The 18,556-nt window shown below is 58.3% G+C and overlaps 2 protein-coding genes across 5 annotated transcripts; both read left to right on the top strand.

The window, feature by feature from the left end:
* Positions 1-232: 232 nt before the first annotated feature.
* On the top strand, positions 233-6,713 carry ADM2 (adrenomedullin 2). 2 transcript variants are annotated; one of them, XM_034948687.3, is made up of 3 exons: positions 233-1,306; positions 2,099-2,219; positions 2,829-6,713. In XM_034948687.3, the coding sequence occupies exons 2-3, from the start codon at positions 2,110-2,112 to the stop codon at positions 3,163-3,165; spliced, it is 447 nt and encodes a 148-aa protein (XP_034804578.2). In that variant the 5' UTR covers positions 233-1,306; positions 2,099-2,109; the 3' UTR covers positions 3,166-6,713. The 2 variants fall into 2 exon arrangements, with proteins under 2 accessions (XP_034804578.2, XP_057156983.2); XM_057301000.2 differs by lacking the exon at positions 233-1,306 and having other exon boundaries at positions 1,769-2,219.
* Positions 6,529-10,632, top strand: MIOX (myo-inositol oxygenase). 3 transcript variants are annotated; one of them, XM_003811021.6, is made up of 11 exons: positions 6,529-6,660; positions 7,105-7,183; positions 7,656-7,736; positions 7,933-8,013; positions 8,157-8,319; positions 8,546-8,613; positions 9,611-9,720; positions 9,799-9,866; positions 9,992-10,041; positions 10,127-10,239; positions 10,343-10,632. In XM_003811021.6, exons 2-11 carry the CDS (start codon positions 7,169-7,171, stop codon positions 10,449-10,451), a joined length of 858 nt encoding a protein of 285 aa, XP_003811069.1. In that variant the 5' UTR covers positions 6,529-6,660; positions 7,105-7,168; the 3' UTR covers positions 10,452-10,632. The 3 variants fall into 3 exon arrangements, with proteins under 3 accessions (XP_003811069.1, XP_063459270.1, XP_063459271.1); XM_063603200.1 differs by having other exon boundaries at positions 9,992-10,239; XM_063603201.1 differs by lacking the exon at positions 10,343-10,632 and having other exon boundaries at positions 8,514-8,613; positions 9,611-9,866; positions 10,127-10,220.
* The last annotated feature ends 7,924 nt before the right edge of the window (positions 10,633-18,556 follow it).

The raw sequence follows: 18,556 nt of genomic DNA on the forward strand, positions 1-18,556 counted from the left end.
GCTCACCCAACAGAGAGGCCAGTCTCAGCAGCTTGGAACCCGTGACACCAAGTCCAGGACTCGTGGACAGTGGGTAGGCGAAAGCTCTGTGGAGAACAGTGAACCATCTATCAACATAAACACATGCTCACCTTCAACCAGAATTTCTACTTCCAGGAAGGTGTCCTATAGACACATCTGTGAGCTCAAGGCAGCAACTCATGAAAAGACTGGCAGTCACCTAATTTCATATTAATAGCAGATGAGGTGAATCATACAACACCTATATGTTGGAGTAGATCCAACCATAGGAAAGAGTGGGGTCTCTGATGTGAGGACGGTCGGGCTGTGACGCCTGTCACCCCACTGGTCACCAGTGTTGATTCGGCTGATGTGGCTGGCTCAGAGGCAGGTGTCCCCCTCCTTCCCCACTGTTCCCTGTGCATCCCTCCGAAGCTGCGTGCTCCATCGAAGAGGATGGAGGACCGGGCTTCGAGTAGCTTTGCTCCTCTGCCAGGACCTCCAAACAAGCTCTCAGGAAAGAACGGGGTCTCAGTCCTACTGAGATGTGTGTGCCTCACATAGCCAAACCTAGGTGTGCCCAGGGCAGGTCAGGAGAGGGCTCCCACCCAGACCAGGGTAGGGGTCCCAAGTGGGTGGCAATGGTGAGGGGAGTCTCACGTTTCACTCATTTTAAATTTTTCTTTTCTTTTTTTTTTTTTTTTTGAGACGGAGTCTCGCTCTGTTGCCCAAGCTGGAGTGCAATGCCGCGATGTCGGCTCACTGCAACCTCCGCCGCCTGGATTCAAGCCTCAGCCTTTCCTGCCTCAGCCTCCCGAGTAGCTGAGATTACAGGGACCCGCCACCACGTCCAGCTAATTTTGTGTGTGTGTGGGGGGGGGGTCGGGGGCGGAGTCTCGCTCTGTCACCCAGGCTGGGTGTGAGAGCTGAAGTGGAGTGTGATATTTTTTTTTTCTCTTTTTTGAGACAGAGTGTCCCTCTGTCGCCCAGGCTGGAGTACAGTGGCGCGATCTCGGCTCACTGCAAGCTCCGCCTCCCGGGTTCACGCCATTCTCCTGCCTCAGCCTCCCGAGTAGCTGGGACTACAGGCGCCCGCCACCACTCCCGGCTGATTTTTTGTATTTTTAGTAGAGACGGGATTTCACCGTGTTAGCCAGGATGGTCTCGATCTCCTGACCTCGTGATCCGCCCGCCTCGGCTTCCCAAACTGCTGGGATTACCGGAGTGAGCCACCACGCCCGGACACTTGTTTAAATTTGTTACAAAAACCGTGCAATACTTTGGTCCGGGGTTGGAGCGGCCGGGGGTAAGTACAGCCTTTTAGGAGCGCAGCCCCGGGGTTGGGGGCACCGTGTCAGAGGAGAGCGGAATGGCCAGCCCGCTGCGGAATCCCGCGGACTTGCTGGTCAGGCTGGGGGGCCGGGGTCCACCGGGTCAGACCCTGGAGGGTGGGACCGCCCGGACTCGGGAGGTGGTTGACGGGGTGGGCCCCGTCGGGTCCCAGTCCGCCCCAGCCGTGGGATCAGCTCGGACGACGGCTCGCCCCCCAGAACCCCGCTTCAGCCTGGGGAAGTCCGGCCCCTGCAGGCTCGGGGCTGCGTCCCCACCAGAAGGCGCTTGGAGTGAGGCTGGCGGTCCCGCGGTCCCGGGCCGGTCGCCGAGCGCTCCCAGCGGGGACAGGCCCCTCCACCGCCCCTTCGCCGCAGCCCCCTCCCCGCCCCGAGGGTGGCTGGGCCCGGGGGAGGGGCGCCCCGCCCCGTCCGTGCATCCGGCTCCGCCCCTTGCTGGAAAGGCTACGTATTCAGCTCTGGAGGTGCCATCCCGGGCCGCGACTCCGCTCCAGGCAGGACCCCCAACCCGCCCAGCCCGCTCCGCCTTGCGCCCCGGACCCGCGGCCGGCCCCGGACCCGCGGCCGACCCCAGACCCGCTGCCCGCTTCGCGCCCGAGGCCTGCGCCCCGACGGACGCCCGTGCCCAGCTTGCCACGCCCACGCCCGGCGCCCCGTCCGCGGAGGACTCCCCGAGGTGCCGGCGCAGGGGGTGGCTCGCGGCTCAGGCTGCCCCCGACGTGCCCGGCTCACCGCCCCCTCCCCTGCAGCCCCGCCCGCCATGGCCCGGATCCCGACGGCCGCCCTGGGTTGCATCAGCCTCCTCTGCCTGCAGCTCCCTGGCTCGCTGTCCCGCAGCCTGGGCGGGGACCCGCGACCCGTCAAACCCAGGTGAGTCCTGGTCTTGGGCCAGCCAACCCCTCTGGCCCCCGCAGGGAAGCAGAGTGCGGGGGGCCGCGGGGCCGCCCTCCCTCCACGCCTCCACCTGCTGCTAGGACTCCCCTCCCAAACAAAGGCCCCTACCCCAGGCTCAGGAGCGCCTGAGCAGGGCCAGAGGCCCCTCTTTCTCTGCCTCCCTACACAGGGCAGTTGCTCCTCCCCACACACATGGGTACAGCAGCCCCTCTTCTGGGGGTGTCTGCTGGGGGAGGGGAGGCTGGCGGTATCCCTGGCCGGCCTGTGACCACCCTAAAGGGAGGGCAGAAGCCGAGTCACCCTGAGCCCTGAGAGTGGTGACCCACAGAGGCTGGGCCGCCGGGGTGCCCTTTGGCCAAGGAGGTGCCGGTTCCCGGGACACGTGACCCGGGCCACTGAGATGGTCCCAGGCCCAAGCCCAGAGGAGACGCGGGCTTCCCCTGGCCGTGCTCCAGGCTGTGTGTGGATGGGGGCCGTGGGCTTCCCCTGGCAGTGACCCAGGCCTGTGTAGAGGCAAAAGTGGGCAGGTGTGAGTTCTCCGAAAGGCTGAGCCATCTGGTTGACATTCTCCATCTGCCTCTGCAGGGAGCCCCCAGCCCGGAGCCCTTCCAGCAGCCTGCAGCCCAGGCACCCCGCACCCCGACCTGTGGTCTGGAAGCTTCACCAGGCCCTCCAGCCACAGAGGGGTGCCGGCCTGGCCCCTGCTATGGGTCAGCCTCTCCGGGATGGTGGCCGCCAACACTCGGGCCCCCGAAGACACTCGGGCCCCCGCAGGACCCAAGCCCAGCTCCTGCGAGTGGGCTGTGTGCTGGGCACCTGCCAGGTGCAGAATCTCAGCCACCGCCTGTGGCAACTCATGGGACCGGCCGGCCGGCAGGACTCAGCTCCTGTGGACCCCAGCAGCCCCCACAGCTATGGCTGAGGTGGGGCCGGGCCACACCCCTGCCCATCCCAGCCAGGGTGCTGTGCCCCCGTCCAGAGCTGCAGCTGAGCCCCATCTGAAGCCCAGTCCTTCGGAGCTGCAGACAGCAGGTCCTGCAGCAACGATACCTGCACGGCTTTGCACACGTAAACCTAGGCTGGTCTACACGCAGTGCTGGTACGTCAAGGAGCCTAAACACCCTGAAATTGTGACCCCCTGGGGGACAGCTGCCAGACACAGCTGGCGGCAGCACCAGATGCTAAGCGCTTCAGAGAGGAGGTGTCTGCCCAGAGACGTGGAGCAGAAGCTGGGCCCTGAACACACGGGGCCATGTCTGGACGAGCAGGGGAGAGAGGCTGAATTGGCCAGAAGTGGCCCCTCTGCTGCTGGTCCAGTCAGACTGAAGCCCGGCCTTGTGCCTGGGCTGTTCCTGCTCTCATGCACAACCAGCCCTTCCACGTGCCTGCCTCTGGGACAGGAGGGGGAGCGTGGGATGCTGTAGCCCCCGGGGTTGGGCAAGGGAAGGATGGTGGCCCTCCAGAGGTCATGAAGGGACCTCTGTGGCTCCAGCTGCCAACCCTGGAGCCCAGACCGAGGTGGCCATGGAGACTCCACCTGGATCCCCTGTGGGAGGCCAGGGAGGGGGACTCAGCAGTTCAGGAGCCACCCCAAACCATTCTGGGACAGGGACACCCCTTTCTACCCCAGGGCAGGGCAGGGCTGGGTGGGGCAAGATCCCCCAGCCCAAATAGACCCCCCCCCCACCTGAAGGGGGTGAGACCCTTGTTGGCAGCCAGACAAGGGTGGGGCTCCACAGGCAGCACAGGCGCCCCACCACCACCCAGTTTGGGGACCCAGTGGGACCAGGTGCGGGGGCAGAGGGTGACTTGCCAAGAGCCAGGGAGGGCAGCCCAGGCCCAAATGACAGCAAGAACAAGAACCACTGCCGGCGTGCACAGACTTGGTGTGTGTCCTTCCCTGGGGGGACGGGGGACTCACATGTGCCTGCCACTGGAGCCTCCCAACCGTCCAGCAGAACACGGGGTTCAGAAAGGGCTCCTTCTGCTACTTAGCGAACACTGAGCATTTAATTTGCACATGTTTGCTAGGGTCACCCTCTCGGCCATCCCACGAGGGTCGCCATGATCACCCCAACTCTAGAGGCCGCAGCAGAGCTCAGGACATTCCCCCACAGAGCTTGCCCCTCAGCTCCTACCTCCAAGGGGGAGGGTCCTGGAAGCGCCCACCCAGGCGCCGCCCCTGTGCTTGCTCCCCGAGCTCAGGGATTGCCGAGTCCAGGTAACTGACCTGTACTCCACGAGGCCCTGTGGGAACAGTCTAGGCCGGTCCTGCCCTGTGGAGGCCTCCGTGCACTGAGAGATGTACTAGGGTTGCAGCAAAGGTGGTCAGGGTGGTGGGCCGCACAGCGAGGCAGTCAAGGCCAGCTCCCTGGGAGAAGCACTGGGTCAGGTGAGGTCTGAGGACAGCAGGCCTTCCCTAGGGGAAGGAGCTGGGAGTGCCAAGGCCCCAGGTGCACAGGAGGCGTGGCTGCTGAGAGGCTGCAGGGTGGAGGGGCCTCGGCCTCAGAGTCCTGTGCCCTGTGACCACTGAAGGGTGTCAGCAGAGCACACGGCATGAGGACAGAGGGAGGGGCATGGGGAGTGAAGGAGGGGGCCCTGGGGCAAGGCTGGGGGGTCAGGAGCTCAGCATCTGCTACTCAGCCCAGCCAAAACCCTCCCAGACGTCTCCTCTCCTGCCTGGGCAAAGTCCAGCTTGGCACCCCGTCTGGGGCCTGCCTGTGGTCAGGGCCAAGTGTTCCCTCCTCCAGGAAAGCCTTTATCCTCCTCATGCCCTGTAGTCAGAAGGCCGCCTGCTGTAACCCTCCGCGTCGCCTCGGGTGCGAAATCAGACCCACCTGACACCATCACGCGGAGGCCCAGCAGCACCTGCACCCACCCCCACCTTCCCCAGCAACCACTTCCAGCTGCTCTGGCCAAAACCTCCGCTCGGCCGGGCCCCGTGGCTCACACCTGTAATCCCAGCACATTGGGAGGCCAAGGCAGGCACATCACCTGAGTTCAGGAGTTCAAGACCAGCCTGGCCAACATGGTGAAATCCCGTCTCTACTAAAAACAGAAAATTATCCGGGCGTGGTGGCACATGACTGTAATCCCAGCTACTCAGGAGGCTGAGGCAGGAGGATCACTTGAACCTGGGAGGCGGAGGTTGCAGTGAGCTGAGATTGCACCATTGCACTCCAGCCTGGGCAACAAGAGCAAAATTCTGCCTCAAAAAAAAAAATAGTAATAATACAAAAATTAGCTGGGCGTGGTGGCACATGCCAGTAATTCCATCTACTCGGGAGGCTGAGGCAGGAGAATCGTCTGAGCCCGGGAGGTGGAGGTTGCAGTGAGCCCAGATGGCGCCGCTGCACTCAAGCTTGGATGACAGAGCAAGACTCCGTTTCAAAAAAAAAACCTCCTCTCTTCCTTCACACCTTCCTCTGAATCCCGCCCGGTCCCACCTCCTGAACCTATCCAGACACCTTCTCCTGACCCAGGCACCACCTGCTTTCGGGGCGATGGCCGTAGCCTCCTCCCAGGCACCTGTCTGCATCCCTCTGGCCAGTGCATGCTGAGCACGTGACCTACGCGTGTTGGGACACGTGAGGATACAGCCTTGACCCCCAGGGGCTGACATTCTACGGGGAGATAGGAGACAAACGTAGAAGGTAGAATAAGTGGGTGGTGGAGTGGCAGGGAGTGCTGAGTGCCACAGGAAGTCAGACGAAGGAGAGTGTGGGGCAGGTGCCGTTTAAATGGGGGGCGCTGGGTTCTCCTCACAGTTGCTTCTCAGGTGTGCCAGGATCTTGTTGAGTCAGGTCAGCTGCCCACAGCCCTCTTGCCTGACCCCTGAAGCCCAGAACTCTGATCTTCACAGCCCTAGGTATGGCCCTAGCACCCCACTGCCCTCTCTCCTGCCCCAGCCGACTGCTGTTCCCAGACTTCCCTGGCCACGCTCCAAGACGCCAGCTCTGCCGCGGGCACTTTGTTCTCACGGTGTCCTCCGTGCCTGCAGGGCCCATGCATGGGAAGTTGCGTTGGCGGCCCGGGTGTTGGCGGTTCCGTGCCTGCTCCAACTCTCTGTGAGGCCCCTCTCCCAGAGCCTGACACACTCTGTGGCCAAACTCTAGGCAGGTGCCCCTGAGTCCTTTCCTCGATGAGGCCTGACCCCATCCCCATCCTCGCTGGGCCCGCCGACCCCGGTGTTAGCAAGAACCCTCTAAATCAGTTTATGGAGAATTACCCACCCTTGATATCTGATCCCATTCCTCATCTCCCACCCTTGATCTCATCACCCTGCCGGCCTCCTGCAAGATCCTCATTGAGCCACTCCAGTGAGAATCCCCCTACCCTCGAAGGCCGCCCTAACAACTTCCCATCTGCTGACCCCTCCAACGCCATCAATCTCCAGCTGTGGTTGTTGAATTCGGAGGTGAGCTCCTCTCACCACTCTCTTGAATAAAGCTTTTCTCACCATTTTAACAAGTCCTCAGAATCACCTTTTCTTAACAAGCCCCTGCCCCACCCAGAATCACGGGGGGCCTGGGGACAAGTTTTCACCTCCTGAGATCCAGTGGGTCAGCCGGGGAAGGGGTGGTGCAGAGGGGGCGTGTGCTTGAGGGTGGGGTCTTGGGTCTGCCCCTACTTGTGGGACCCCACAGAGGGGTCTAAAGTCAGGGCCCAAGTGGGAGGCTGGGCCCACAGATAACCCTAAGCAGGTCAGCGGCTCGGGACAGGAGTGAGGCTGAGTCAGGGCCAGAGGATGTGGGACTGCTGGGGGCTGCTGCTGTGCTGACACATTAACTCCCTGAGGCCGGGAGGAGGGTGGATGGTCACTTATTACCGCAGTCGCTTATGTAACCTGGGGTGTATATAGGAGCCTGGCTAAGGACACACTCGCCAGCCTGTGCTTTGCCACCTGAGCGCCGCTCCCTCTCAGGATGAAGGTGACGGTGGTGAGTACCCAGACCCCATGCAGAGAGGCCCTGCTGACTGCTCTCCTGGTGGCCAGCCGCTCCTGCCCTCTTCTAGCTGGCACTGGCCAGCCCTCCTCCTCCGTCCAGCTGGGCAAGAGCCAGCGGCTGCCGACCCCCAGGCTCCCTGTGGACTCAGTCTCCTCCCAAAGCCACTTCCACCCCTCAAGGGTGGCCATGGGTGCCGCTCAGGTGTGGTGTCCCCTGTACCCCGGAAGCAGACATCTGCTGACTTTCGCTTTGCAGATAAGGACCTGGGAGTGAGAGCTCCTGGGACTCGCTGAGGCCAGGGCAGGGGCTGGGATGATGGTGCGGGAGAGGCTGTGTCCTCGCGTGTCACCCACCAGCCCTCTAGCGGAGGCAGGCTTGGAGTCTGCAGCCACCCTGGGAATGTCTGTGCTTCCTCGTGGAGCTGACATGATGGTGAAATAGGTTCAATCCTCCACCTACCCAGGGCCCAGACCCTTCCCTGGTCTACCGACCTGATGTGGACCCAGAGGTGGCCAAAGACAAGGCCAGCTTCCGGAACTACACGGTGAGTACCTTGCCGTCCTGCCCCCCTTCTCCCCCATCCACACCCTGGGGAGCAGCACCTGCCCTTCACACAGTTCCAGGGGGTGCCCTGTGGGAACTCCCACCCCCATCACACCCTGTGAGGCTGCCTGGGAGAGGGGAGGCACGGGGCCTCGTGTGCAGGGTGGGGGTGGTGCCACTGACCCTCCGGCCTGCAGTCAGGTCCCCTCTTGGACCGTGTCTTCACCACCTACAAGCTCATGCACACGCACCAGACAGTGGACTTCGTCAGGAGCAAGGTAGGCGTTTCCTGCCGCCCCGTGCAAACGCGGAGGGACCCTTGCCCTCAGCCCCATGAGCCCAGCAGGCGCCGAGGGGATGGAGAGGCCTGTGTGGTGGGCCTGCTGACCCTGGGCCACGCTGCCTTCCCCTTCCCTGCCAGCATGCCCAGTTTGGGGGCTTCTCCTACAAGAAAATGACAGTCATGGAGGCCGTGGACCTGCTGGATGGGCTGGTGGATGAGTCGGACCCGGACGTAGATTTCCCCAACTCCTTCCATGCCTTCCAGACAGCGGAGGGCATCCGGAAGGCCCACCCAGACAAGGGTGAGCCCTGGCTGTGCTGCAGGGGGGCAGGTGCTGCCTCCAAGGGGCAGAATGCAGCAGCCTGTAGGGTGGGAGGGGACAGTAGTGGGCCCAGGCCTCCTCCAGCAGCCCTGCCTGGGTTGGGGAGCAGGCCCTGGACCCTTCCTGGCTCTCAGCCCCGCAAACCTGCTCATCCTCTGCCTTGGCCCCTGCAGTCCCCAACCTGCCCTGTCCATCCCCCTCCCAGACTGGTTCCACCTCGTCGGGCTCCTGCACGACCTGGGGAAGGTCCTGGCCCTGTTCGGGGAGCCCCAGGTAAGAGTTGGAAGTGGAGGGTGAGGAGGTCTGCATGTTGAGGCAAGGCGGGGGTGGAGTGGCCTTGGTGCTTGGCCTGGGATACTGCCTGGGGGACAGGCCAGTGCACCCCCCACGGCCCCCCCACGGCTGCCTGTCCCTCTGGTGGCCTCGGTGCTTGGCCTGGGATACTACCTGGGGGACAGGCCAGTGCACCCCCCACGGCCCCCCCACGGCTGCCTGTCCCTCTGGTGGCCTCGGTGCTTGGCCTGGGATACTACCTGGGGGACAGGCCAGTGCACCCCCCACGGCCCCCCCACGGCTGCCTGTCCCTCTGGTGGCCTCGGTGCTTGGCCTGGGATACTACCTGGGGGACAGGCCAGTGCACCCCCCACGGCCCCCCCACGGCTGCCTGTCCCTCTGGTGGCCTCGGTGCTTGGCCTGGGATACTACCTGGGGGACAGGCCAGTGCACCCCCCACGGCCCCCCCACACCACTCCCCCCACGGCCCCCCATGGCCGCCTGTCCCTCCTGTCACTCTGCAGTGGGCGGTTGTTGGAGACACCTTCCCCCACTCCCCCCGAGGCCCCCCATGGCCGCCTGTCCCTCCTGTCCCTCTGCAGTGGGCAGTCGTCGGCGACACCTTCCCCCCCTCCCCCCACGGCCCCCCATGGCTGCCCGTCCCTCCTGTCCCTCCCGTCCCTCCCGTCCCTCCTGTCCATCCCATCCCTCCTGTCCCTCTGCAGTGGGCGGTCATTGGCAACACCTTCCCCCACTCCCCCCATGGCCGCCCATCCCTCCTGTCCCTCTGCAGTGGGCGGTCATCGGCGACACCTTCCCCCACTCCCCCCATGGCCTCCCGTCCCTCCTGTCCCTCTGCAGTGGGCGGTCATCGGTGACACCTTCCCCCACTCCCCCCATGGCCGCCCGTCCCTCCTGTCCCTCTGCAGTGGGCGGTCATCGGCGACACCTTCCCCCACTCACCCCATGGCCGCCCGTCCCTCCTGTCCCTCTGCAGTGGGCTGTCGTCGGCGACACCTTCCCCGTCGGATGCCGTCCGCAGGCCTCCGTGGTTTTCTGCGACTCCACCTTCCAGGACAACCCTGACCTCCAGGATCCTCGATACAGGTGCTCCCTGCTGCCGAGGGCTGGGCCCCCTTCCCTGGGCGGCTGCTGAGCCCTCCTCACCCTGGTATCTCACTGCAGCACAGAGCTCGGGATGTACCAGCCCCACTGCGGGCTCGACAGGGTCCTCATGTCCTGGGGCCATGATGGTGAGGCCAGAGGCGGGCAGTGGGGCGGTGGGTGGCGGTGGGGCAGAGGCGGTGGGGGGCGGTGGGGGATGGTGGGGGGCGGTGGGGCAGAGGTGGTGCCTGCTGGTGACACCCTCTCCCCACAGAGTACATGTACCAGGTGATGAAGTTTAACAAGTTCTCACTGCCCCCTGAGGTAGGTGGGGGGAGGGGCAACGCAGCCCGTCCACCAGGCCCGGTCCTGCAGCCCCGAGTGAGCTGCTGGGTGGCCTTGCCCGCAGGCTTTCTACATGATCCGGTTCCACTCCTTCTACCCCTGGCACATGGGCCGCGACTACCAGCAGCTGTGCAGCCAGCAGGACCTGGCCATGCTGCCCTGGGTACAGGAGTTCAAGTACGCCCCGCTACCCGCCGAGGGGTGTTGTGGGAGTGAAAGAGGGGGTTGGGTGGGGGGCCTGGGGGTTCTTCACGGGGCTCACCGCCCCTCCCTGCTGCAGCAAGTTCGACCTCTACACCAAGTGCCCGGACCTGCCGGACGTGGACAAGCTGCGGCCCTACTACCAGGGGCTCATTGACAAGTACTGCCCTGGCATCCTGAGCTGGTGACCCTCCTGCCACCCAAGCTGCTGCTGGACCCAGGCCTGGCCCTCCGCCTGCCTGGAGAGGCCTGGCCCTGGGCAAACAGCCGCCATCAGGGTTCACCTCGGTGGGGGACCCCACTCACCCCCTTAGGGTCGCCACCCCTCACAGCAACTTGTGCCTGGCGTCAATAAAGACCTGGAAGGACGTTGTGCTTCTGAAGCCCCACTGGGTGTTACTGCAGCAGGGCGTGGCCCAGGCCGAGGGACGGTGCCAGCAGGGTGGAGGCCAAGTCCCAGGCTCTCAGGTGTGTGTGTCCCACCACACTGGCCGTGGTAAACATCTGCTCATCCTCCCAGCTCCTGTGTCAGAGCCTGGGGGATGAGTCACCCAGCTCACCCCCACATGCTCAAAACAGTCACCAAGTCCTCTGGGCTCCGTCCCCTTAAAAAATACCCCAATAGCTAAAATAATACATTCATAGAAAACAACAAAAAACAAATGCAGGCCGGGCACAGCGGCTCACACCTATAATCCCAGCACTTTGGGAGGCCGAGGTGGGAGGATCACCTGAGGTCAGGGGTTCAAGACCAGCCTGGCTAACATGGTGAAACCCCGTCTCTACTAAAAATACAAAAATTAGCCGGGCGTGGTGGTGGGCGCCTGTAATCGCAGCTATTCAGGAGGCTGAGGCAGGAGAATCGCTTGAACCCGGGACACAGGGGTTGCCGTGAGCCAAGATTGTGCCACTGCACTCCAACCTGGGTATCAAGAGTGAAATTCCATCTCAAAAAAAATAAATAAAATAAAATAAAATAAAACAAGTGCACAGTTTAAATGCTATAAAGCAAACACCTGCGGCCACCACCCCTGAACCGACTCTCCAGTACCCTCCGCATGCCCTGGGTGCGGCTCCCCACACAGAGCAGCCCCTCCACAGGCTCTGCAGCCACCGTCCGTCCTCTCTACATGGTTTTGTCACCCAGGCGTGCAGCCCTTGGTGCCAAAGAGTGGCCTCCCCTCCATCTTCTCTGAAATTCATCTCTGAAGAAAGTAGATTGTCCCAGGAAATTCATCTTTGTGGGGATTCTGTACCTGTTAACGTTTTCCTCTGAACTTCTGCCAATTGGTGCATGGATTTAGAGGCTTCCCCAGATCCTGTTTGGTTGGTTGTGGGCACGAGTGCTTTCAGGCAGTGGTGTTTCTTGAGGAAGAGGCATGCGGTGCCTGTCCTCAGTGTTGTCAGAGGGCAGCTGTGGGTGTTCAAGCTCATCCGGGGCATGCGGTGCCTGTCCTCGGTGTTGTCAGAGGGCAGCTGTGGGCGTTCAAGCTCATCCGGATCCCCCACTCCCCTGGGTATGGAACAGCCCAGGTCGCTTTCTGTCCTCGCCCGCCGCAGGGAACACTTCAGGAAGTGGAAGTTGCCTCCCACGTGCTCTTCGGCTACACTGTGGCACTGTTCGTATAGAAAGGCAGGTCGATGTTTCAGTCCTTCCCTTAATTTTTTTTTTTTTTTTTTTGGAGACAGTCTCACTCTGTCGCCCAGGCTGGAGTACAGTGGGACAATCTCAGCTCACTGCAACCTCCCTCTCCCAGGTTCAAGCAATTCTCCTTCCTCAGCCTCCCTAGTAGCTGGGATTACAGACCCACGCCACCACACCTGGCTAATTTTTTTTGTACTTTTAGTAGAAACAAGGTTTCGGCCAGGCACGGTGGCTCACACCTGTAATCCCAGCACTTTGGGAGGCCGAGGCAGGAGGATCACTTGAGGTCAGGAGTTCGAAATCAGCCTGGCCAACATGGTGAAACCCCGTCTCTACTAAACATACAAAATTAGCTGGGCCTGGGGGTCGGTGCCTGTAATCCCAGCTACTTGGGAGGCTGAGGCAGGAGAATCACTTGAACCTGGGAGGCGGAGGTTGCAGTGAGCCAAGATCGAGCCACTGCACTCCAGCCTGGGTGACAGAGCGAGACTCCGTCTCAAAACAAAAAAGGCATTTTTTGGAAAATAGAAAAACATAATTCTAAAATTCCTATGGAATTTTAAGGGAACCCAAATGGCCATAACAATCTTGGAGAAAAACAAAGTTTACTTCTTGATGACTAAAGATAAAATAGAAAACATAAAAAGGAAAAAGATGTAAAAGAAACAAAATAATTAAAAGGTAAAAAAAGAACAACAAAGACTGGGCACGGTGATTCATGCCCGTAATCCCAGCACTTTTGGGAGGCCGAGGCGGGCGGATCACGAGGTCAGCAGATTGAGACCATCCTGGCCAACATGGTGAAACCCCATCTCTACTAAAAATACAAAAAATTAGCTGGGCGTGGTGGCATGTGCCTGTAGTCCCAGCTACTCGGGAGGCTGAGGCAGGGAATTGCTTGAACCCAGGAGGCAGAGGTTGCAGTGAGCCAAGATTGCGCCACTGCATTCCAGCTTGGCAACAGAGCGAGACTCCGTCGCAAAAAAAAAAAAAAAAAAAATTAGCCAGGTGTGGTGGTGGACACCTGTAATCCCAACTACTCGGGAGGCCGAGGCAGGGAGAATTGCTTGAATCTGGGAGGTGGAGGTTGCAGTGAGCTGAGATTATGCCACTGCACTCCAGCCTCAGCGACAGAGCAAGACTCCGTCTCCAAAAATAAAAAGAAGACAGGTGCAGTGGCTCACGCCTGTAATCCCAGCACTTTGGGAGGCTGAGGCCGGCAGATCACCTGAGGTCAGGAGTTTAAGACCAGCCTGGCCAACATGGTGAAACCCCATCTCTACTAAAATACAAAAAAATTAGCCTGGCGTGATGGCGGGTGCCTGTAATCCCAGCTACTTGGGGGGCTGAGATGGGAGAATTGCTTGAGCCTGGGAGACGGTGGTTGCAGTAAGCTGAGATTGCACCACTGCATTCCAGCCTGGGCAGCTGAGCAAGACTCCATCTCAAAAAAAAAAAAAAAAAGGCTGGGTGCAGTGGCTCACGCCTATAATCCCAGCACTTTGGGAGGCCGAGGCAGGTGGATCATGAGGTCAGGAGAGCGAGACCATCCTGGCTAACACGGTGAAACCCCATCTCTACTAAAAATACAAAAAAAATTAGCCGGGCGTGGTAGTGGGTGCCTATAGTCCCAGCTACTCGGGAGGCTGAGGCAGGAGAATGGCGTGAACCCGGGAGGCGGAGCTTGCAGTGAGCCAAAATCGCACCACTGCACTCCAGCCTGGGCAACAGAGCGAAACTCCATCTAAAAAAAAAAAAAAAAAAAAAAAAAGAACAAAGTTGTAGGACTCTCATTAGTCAATTTAAAAACTTACCACAAAGCTACAATAATCAAAACAGCATGGGCAGGCATGGTGGCTCACACCTGTAATCCCAGCACTTTGGGAGGCTGAGGCAGGTGGATCACCTGAGGTCAGGAGTTCAAGACCAGCCTGGCCAACATGGTGAAACTCCATCTCTACTAAAAATACAAAAATTAGCTGGGTGTGGTGGTAAAAGCCTGTAATCCCAGCTACTCGGGAGGCTGAGGCAGGAGAATTGCTTGAGCCTGGGAGGCAGAGGTTGCAGTGCACTGAGATCACGACACTGCACTCCAGCCTGACTGACAGAGTGAGACTGCCTCAAAAACAAAACAAAACAGTGTGGCACTGGCTTTAAAGACAGACACAGAGATCAATGGGGTTAAATAGACAGCCCAGAAATAAACACTTCAATATATGGTCAAATGGTTTTCAACAAGGGTGCCAGAATCATTCAATGGTGGAAAGAATTATCTTTTCAACAAATGGGGCCAGGAGTGGTGGCTCACGCCTGTAATCCCAGCACTCTGGGAGGACGAGGTGGGCAGATCACCTGAGGTCAGGAGTTTAAGACCAGCCTGGCCAACGTGGTGAAATCCCGTCTTGACTGAAAATACAAAAATTAGCTGGGCATGGTGGTGCATGCCTGTAATTCCAGCTACTGGAGAGGCTGAGGCAGGAGAATCATCTGAGCCCGTGAGGCAGAGGTTGCAGTGAGCCGAGATCTCGCCACTGCACTCAAGCTTGGACAACAGAGCCAGACTCCATCTCAAAAAACAAACAAGCAAAAACGAATGGTTCTGGACAAATAGAATATTCACATGCAGAAAAATGAAGTTGGGCCGGGCACGGTGGCTCACGCCTGTAACCCCAGCACTTTGGGAGGCCGAGGTGGGTGGATCACCTGAGGTCAGGAATTTGAGGCCATCCTGGCTAACATGGTGAAACCCTGTCTCTACTGAAAATACAAAAATTAGCTGGGCATGGTGGCAGGCACCTGTAATCCCAGCTACTCGGGAGGCTGAGGCAGGAGAATCACTTGAATCTGGGAGGTGGAGGTTGCGGTGAGCCAAGGTCGCGCCATTGCACTCCAGCCTGGGCAACAAGGCGAAACTCCATCCCAAAAACAAACAAACAAAATACAAAAATTAGCTGGGCATGGTGGTGTGCGCCTGTGGTCCCAGCTACTCAGGAGGCTGAGGCAGGAGAATTGCTTGAACCCGGGAGGTGGAGGTTGCAGTGAGCCGAGATTGCACAACTGCACTCCAGCCTGGGCAACAAGAGCGAAACTCCGTCCCCAAAACAAACAAACAAAATACAAAAATTAGCCGGGCGTGGTGGTGTGCGCCTGTGGTCCCAGCTACTCAGGAGGTTGAGGCAGGAGAATTGCTAGAACCCTGGAGGCGGAGGTTGCAGTGAGCCGAGATTGTACCACTGCACTCCAGCCTAGAGGACAGAGCGAGACTCTGTCTAAAAAAAATACAAAAACCAAAAACTTCCTGGCCAGGTGCAGTGGCTCACGCCTGTAATCCCAGCACTGTGGGAGGCCGAGGTGAGGGGATCATATGAGGTCAGGAGTTAGAGAACAGCCTGGCCAATATGGTGAAACCCCGTCTTTATTAAAACAATAAATAAATAAATTAGCTGGGCATGGTGGCACGGCCTGTAATCCCAGCTACTCCAGAGGCTGAGGCAGGAGAATAGGTTGAACTCAGGAGACAGAGGTTGCAGTGAGCCGAGACTGCACCACTGCACTCCAGCCTGGGCGACAGAACAAGACTCCGTCTCAAAAAAAAAAAAAAAAAAAAAATCTTCCTGGGTATTCTCTCTGCCAGCTCTCTGCCCCAGCTTGTCCACGACCTTCTCCTCAATACACAAGTGTGCACCCCTGTCCAATCTCCCACTTAATTCACAGGACAGCTCTAGATCTCTGCTTACCTGCCAGACAGAGACAGTCAGACACCTGGACCGTGGCACCCACCTGTCCAACCTCGCCCAGCTCAGATCACCAACCTCATCGATTTCCTTGCAAAACTTTTGACTTCCGCCTTGGTCTTTTGCCCTTAAAATTTTATCTCTGCAGAGTTAGAATATGACATTGCTTTGTCGATACCATAATAAGGCTACAGTAAAGGGAGAGCTATTCCCTCCCAAATTACATTTTCTCTAGATTGGGCCACTCTTGCCATTTTAAACTTTCATTTATTTACTTATTTTTATTATTATTTTTTGAGACAGCGTCTTGCTCTGTCACCCAGGCTGGAGTGCAGTGGTGCGATCTCGGCTCATTGCAATCTGCGCCTCCCAGGTTCAAGCGATTCTCCTGCCTCAGCCTCCTGAGTAGCTGGGATTACAGACATGTGCCACCATGCCTGGCTAATTGTTGTATTTTTAGTAGAGACAGGGTTTCACCACGTTGGCCAGGCTGGTCTCAAACTCCTGACTTCATGTGATCCACCCGCCTCAGCCTTCCAAAGTGCTGGGATTACAGGCGTGAGCCACCGCGCCCAGCCTCATTTCTGGTCTCTGTTCCTGCTTTTCCTGCTCGGCGAGCCACATAGCTAGTATCATCTCACCAGCCAGGGCCTCTGCCCGTGGTTCCTGTGCAGCTCTGGAGAGCTGCTCTTCCCATCCAAAGGTCTTCGATCCCCTACAGTCCACAGTTCCCAGTTCTCCCCTCCACGTGCATGGAAGCAGGACACCCCAATCTCATCTCTTTTTTTGTTTAAGAAACCAGGTCTTGCTCTGTTGCCATGCTGGGAGTGCAGGGGTGCAATTAGAGCTCACTGCAGCCTCGAACTCCTGGCTCAAGTGATCCTCCTGCCTCAGCCTCCTGAGTAGCTGGGACTACACGTTCAGGCCACCACATCTGGCTACATTAAAAAATTTTTTTTTGTAGAGAGAAGCTCTTGCTATGTTGCCCAGGTGGTCTTGAACTCCTGGCCTCAAGTGATCCTTCTGTGGCTTACCAAGATTACAGGAGTGACCACTGTGCCTGGTCGTCTCACCTTCTTTTGACATGGAGCCCCAGCCTTGGGAGGCAGATGCTGAACCGTGTCCACAGTGCCCCCTTCTGGAAATTCTCCACAAGCCAAGGTTTTGGACAGCTCCAATGTCTGGGGCTATGGCATTTCAGGCGGGAAGTCTCTGCAGAGAGCAGTACCTGCCTTCATCCCTTCCTAGATATTAATTCACTTTCAGACACATACTGAGCAGCTACTCTGAGCTGTTACGGTGCTTCCTCTGCAGACAGAGCTGCAGCGAAGACAGACACCAACCCCACCCTCACGCAGCCAATCCTGTGCTAGTTGGTTCTGTAGAACCACCACTGGGTTTCCAGTTGGTCTGCGTTATCTGGTGAACTCAGAGACTTTCCCTGTCTTCTGGACACTCCACAACAGTCCAATCACCTGCGGGGACCCTGACGTCTGCAAACCTCCGGGGGGTGGTTCCTTGGTTGGCCGCCCTCCTCTGATGGCCCCGCCTCTCTGCCGAGCCCTGGGATCATCCTCCCTGGCTCCTGCCTTCTCTCTCATAGGATCTCATTTGTTCTGACACATTTATTCTCAAGCCCAGTAGTTACTCTTGAATATTGCTTATAGAGGTGCGTTTCCTTGAATATTCAAGCGTATGTGTTATGTAATGGGTAATAATAACTAAAGTAGGAATGTGCATATATGAATCAGCACAAAATAACTAAAAAAAATCCCATCTCCAAAATCACTGACTATTGACAAATTCTGGACCTACTTCTCCGTTTGTTTGTTTTTTTTTTTTTTTGAGACGGAGTCTCGCTTTGTCGCCCAGGCTGGAGTGCAGTGGCGTGTCTCGGCTCACTGCAAGCTCCACCTCCTGGGTTCACGCCATTCTCCTGCCTCAGCCTCCCAAGTAGCTGGGACTACAGGTGCCTGCCACCACGCCTGGCTAATTTTTTCTATTTTTTTTAGTAGAGATGGGGTTTCACCATGTCAGCCAGGATGGTCTCGATCTCCTGACCTCGTGATCCACCCGCCTCGGCCTCCCAAAGTGCTGGGATTACAGGCATGAGCCACCGCACTCGGCTTATTTTTATTTTTTCTTGAGACGGAGTCTTGCTTTGTTGCCCAGGCTGGAGTGGTGTGGCACGATCTTGGCTCATTGCAACCTTCGCCTCCCAGGTTCAAGTGATTTTCCTGCCTTAGCCTCCCGAGTAGCTAGGATTATAGGCACACACTACCATACCCGGCTAATTTTTTTGTACTTTTAGTAGAGACAGTGTCTTGCCACATTGGCCAGGCTGGTCTTGAACTCCTGACCTCAGGTGATTTGCCCGCCTCGGCCTCCCAAAGTGGCAGGATTACAGGCATGAGCCACCGCGCCTGGCCCAGATTCTCTTTTTATAAAATTATGATTGTATCACTTAACTATTTCTTCTCGACAGTTATACACAAAGGCAGTAGCTCATTCCCCTAATGGACCCCTTACTTGGCTATCGCCTCATAAACAGTTTCCAGCTAATGAGTGTAATATACACAGCAGCCACAAATGTCTCCATGCAAATTTTTTTTTCTTTTTTAGACGGATTTTCACTCCTGTTGCCCAGGCTGGAGTGCAATGGCATGATCTTGGCTCACCACAACCTCTGCCTCCTGGGTTCAAGCGATTCTCCTACCTCAGCCTCCTGAGTAGCTGGGATTACAGGCGCCTGCCACCACGCCCGGCTAATTTTTGTATTTTTAGTAGAAACACGGTCTCGCCATGTTGGCCAGGCTGGTCTTGAACTCCTGACCTTGGGAGATACACCCGCCTTGGCCTCCCAAAGTGCTGGGATTACAGGTGTGAGCCACCATGCCCGGCTTAAAAATTTATT

The sequence above is a fragment of the Pan paniscus genome, chromosome 23 (genome assembly GCF_029289425.2).
Source record: "Pan paniscus chromosome 23, NHGRI_mPanPan1-v2.0_pri, whole genome shotgun sequence".
Classification (NCBI taxonomy): domain Eukaryota; kingdom Metazoa; phylum Chordata; class Mammalia; order Primates; family Hominidae; genus Pan; species Pan paniscus.

Bases quoted from the DNA above. Each gene is read 5' to 3' on its own strand.
- ADM2 (XM_034948687.3), top strand. From the start codon at position 2,110: ATGGCCCGGATCCCGACGGCCGCCCTGGGTTGCATCAGCCTCCTCTGC. The intron at 2,220-2,828 runs GTGAGTCCTGGT...CTGCCTCTGCAG, and splicing joins CCGCGACCCGTCAAACCCAG to GGAGCCCCCAGCCCGGAGCC.
- MIOX (XM_063603200.1), top strand. The intron at 7,737-7,932 runs GTGAGTACCTTG...TCCGGCCTGCAG, and splicing joins CCAGCTTCCGGAACTACACG to TCAGGTCCCCTCTTGGACCG. The intron at 8,614-9,610 runs GTAAGAGTTGGA...GTCCCTCTGCAG, and splicing joins CCCTGTTCGGGGAGCCCCAG to TGGGCTGTCGTCGGCGACAC.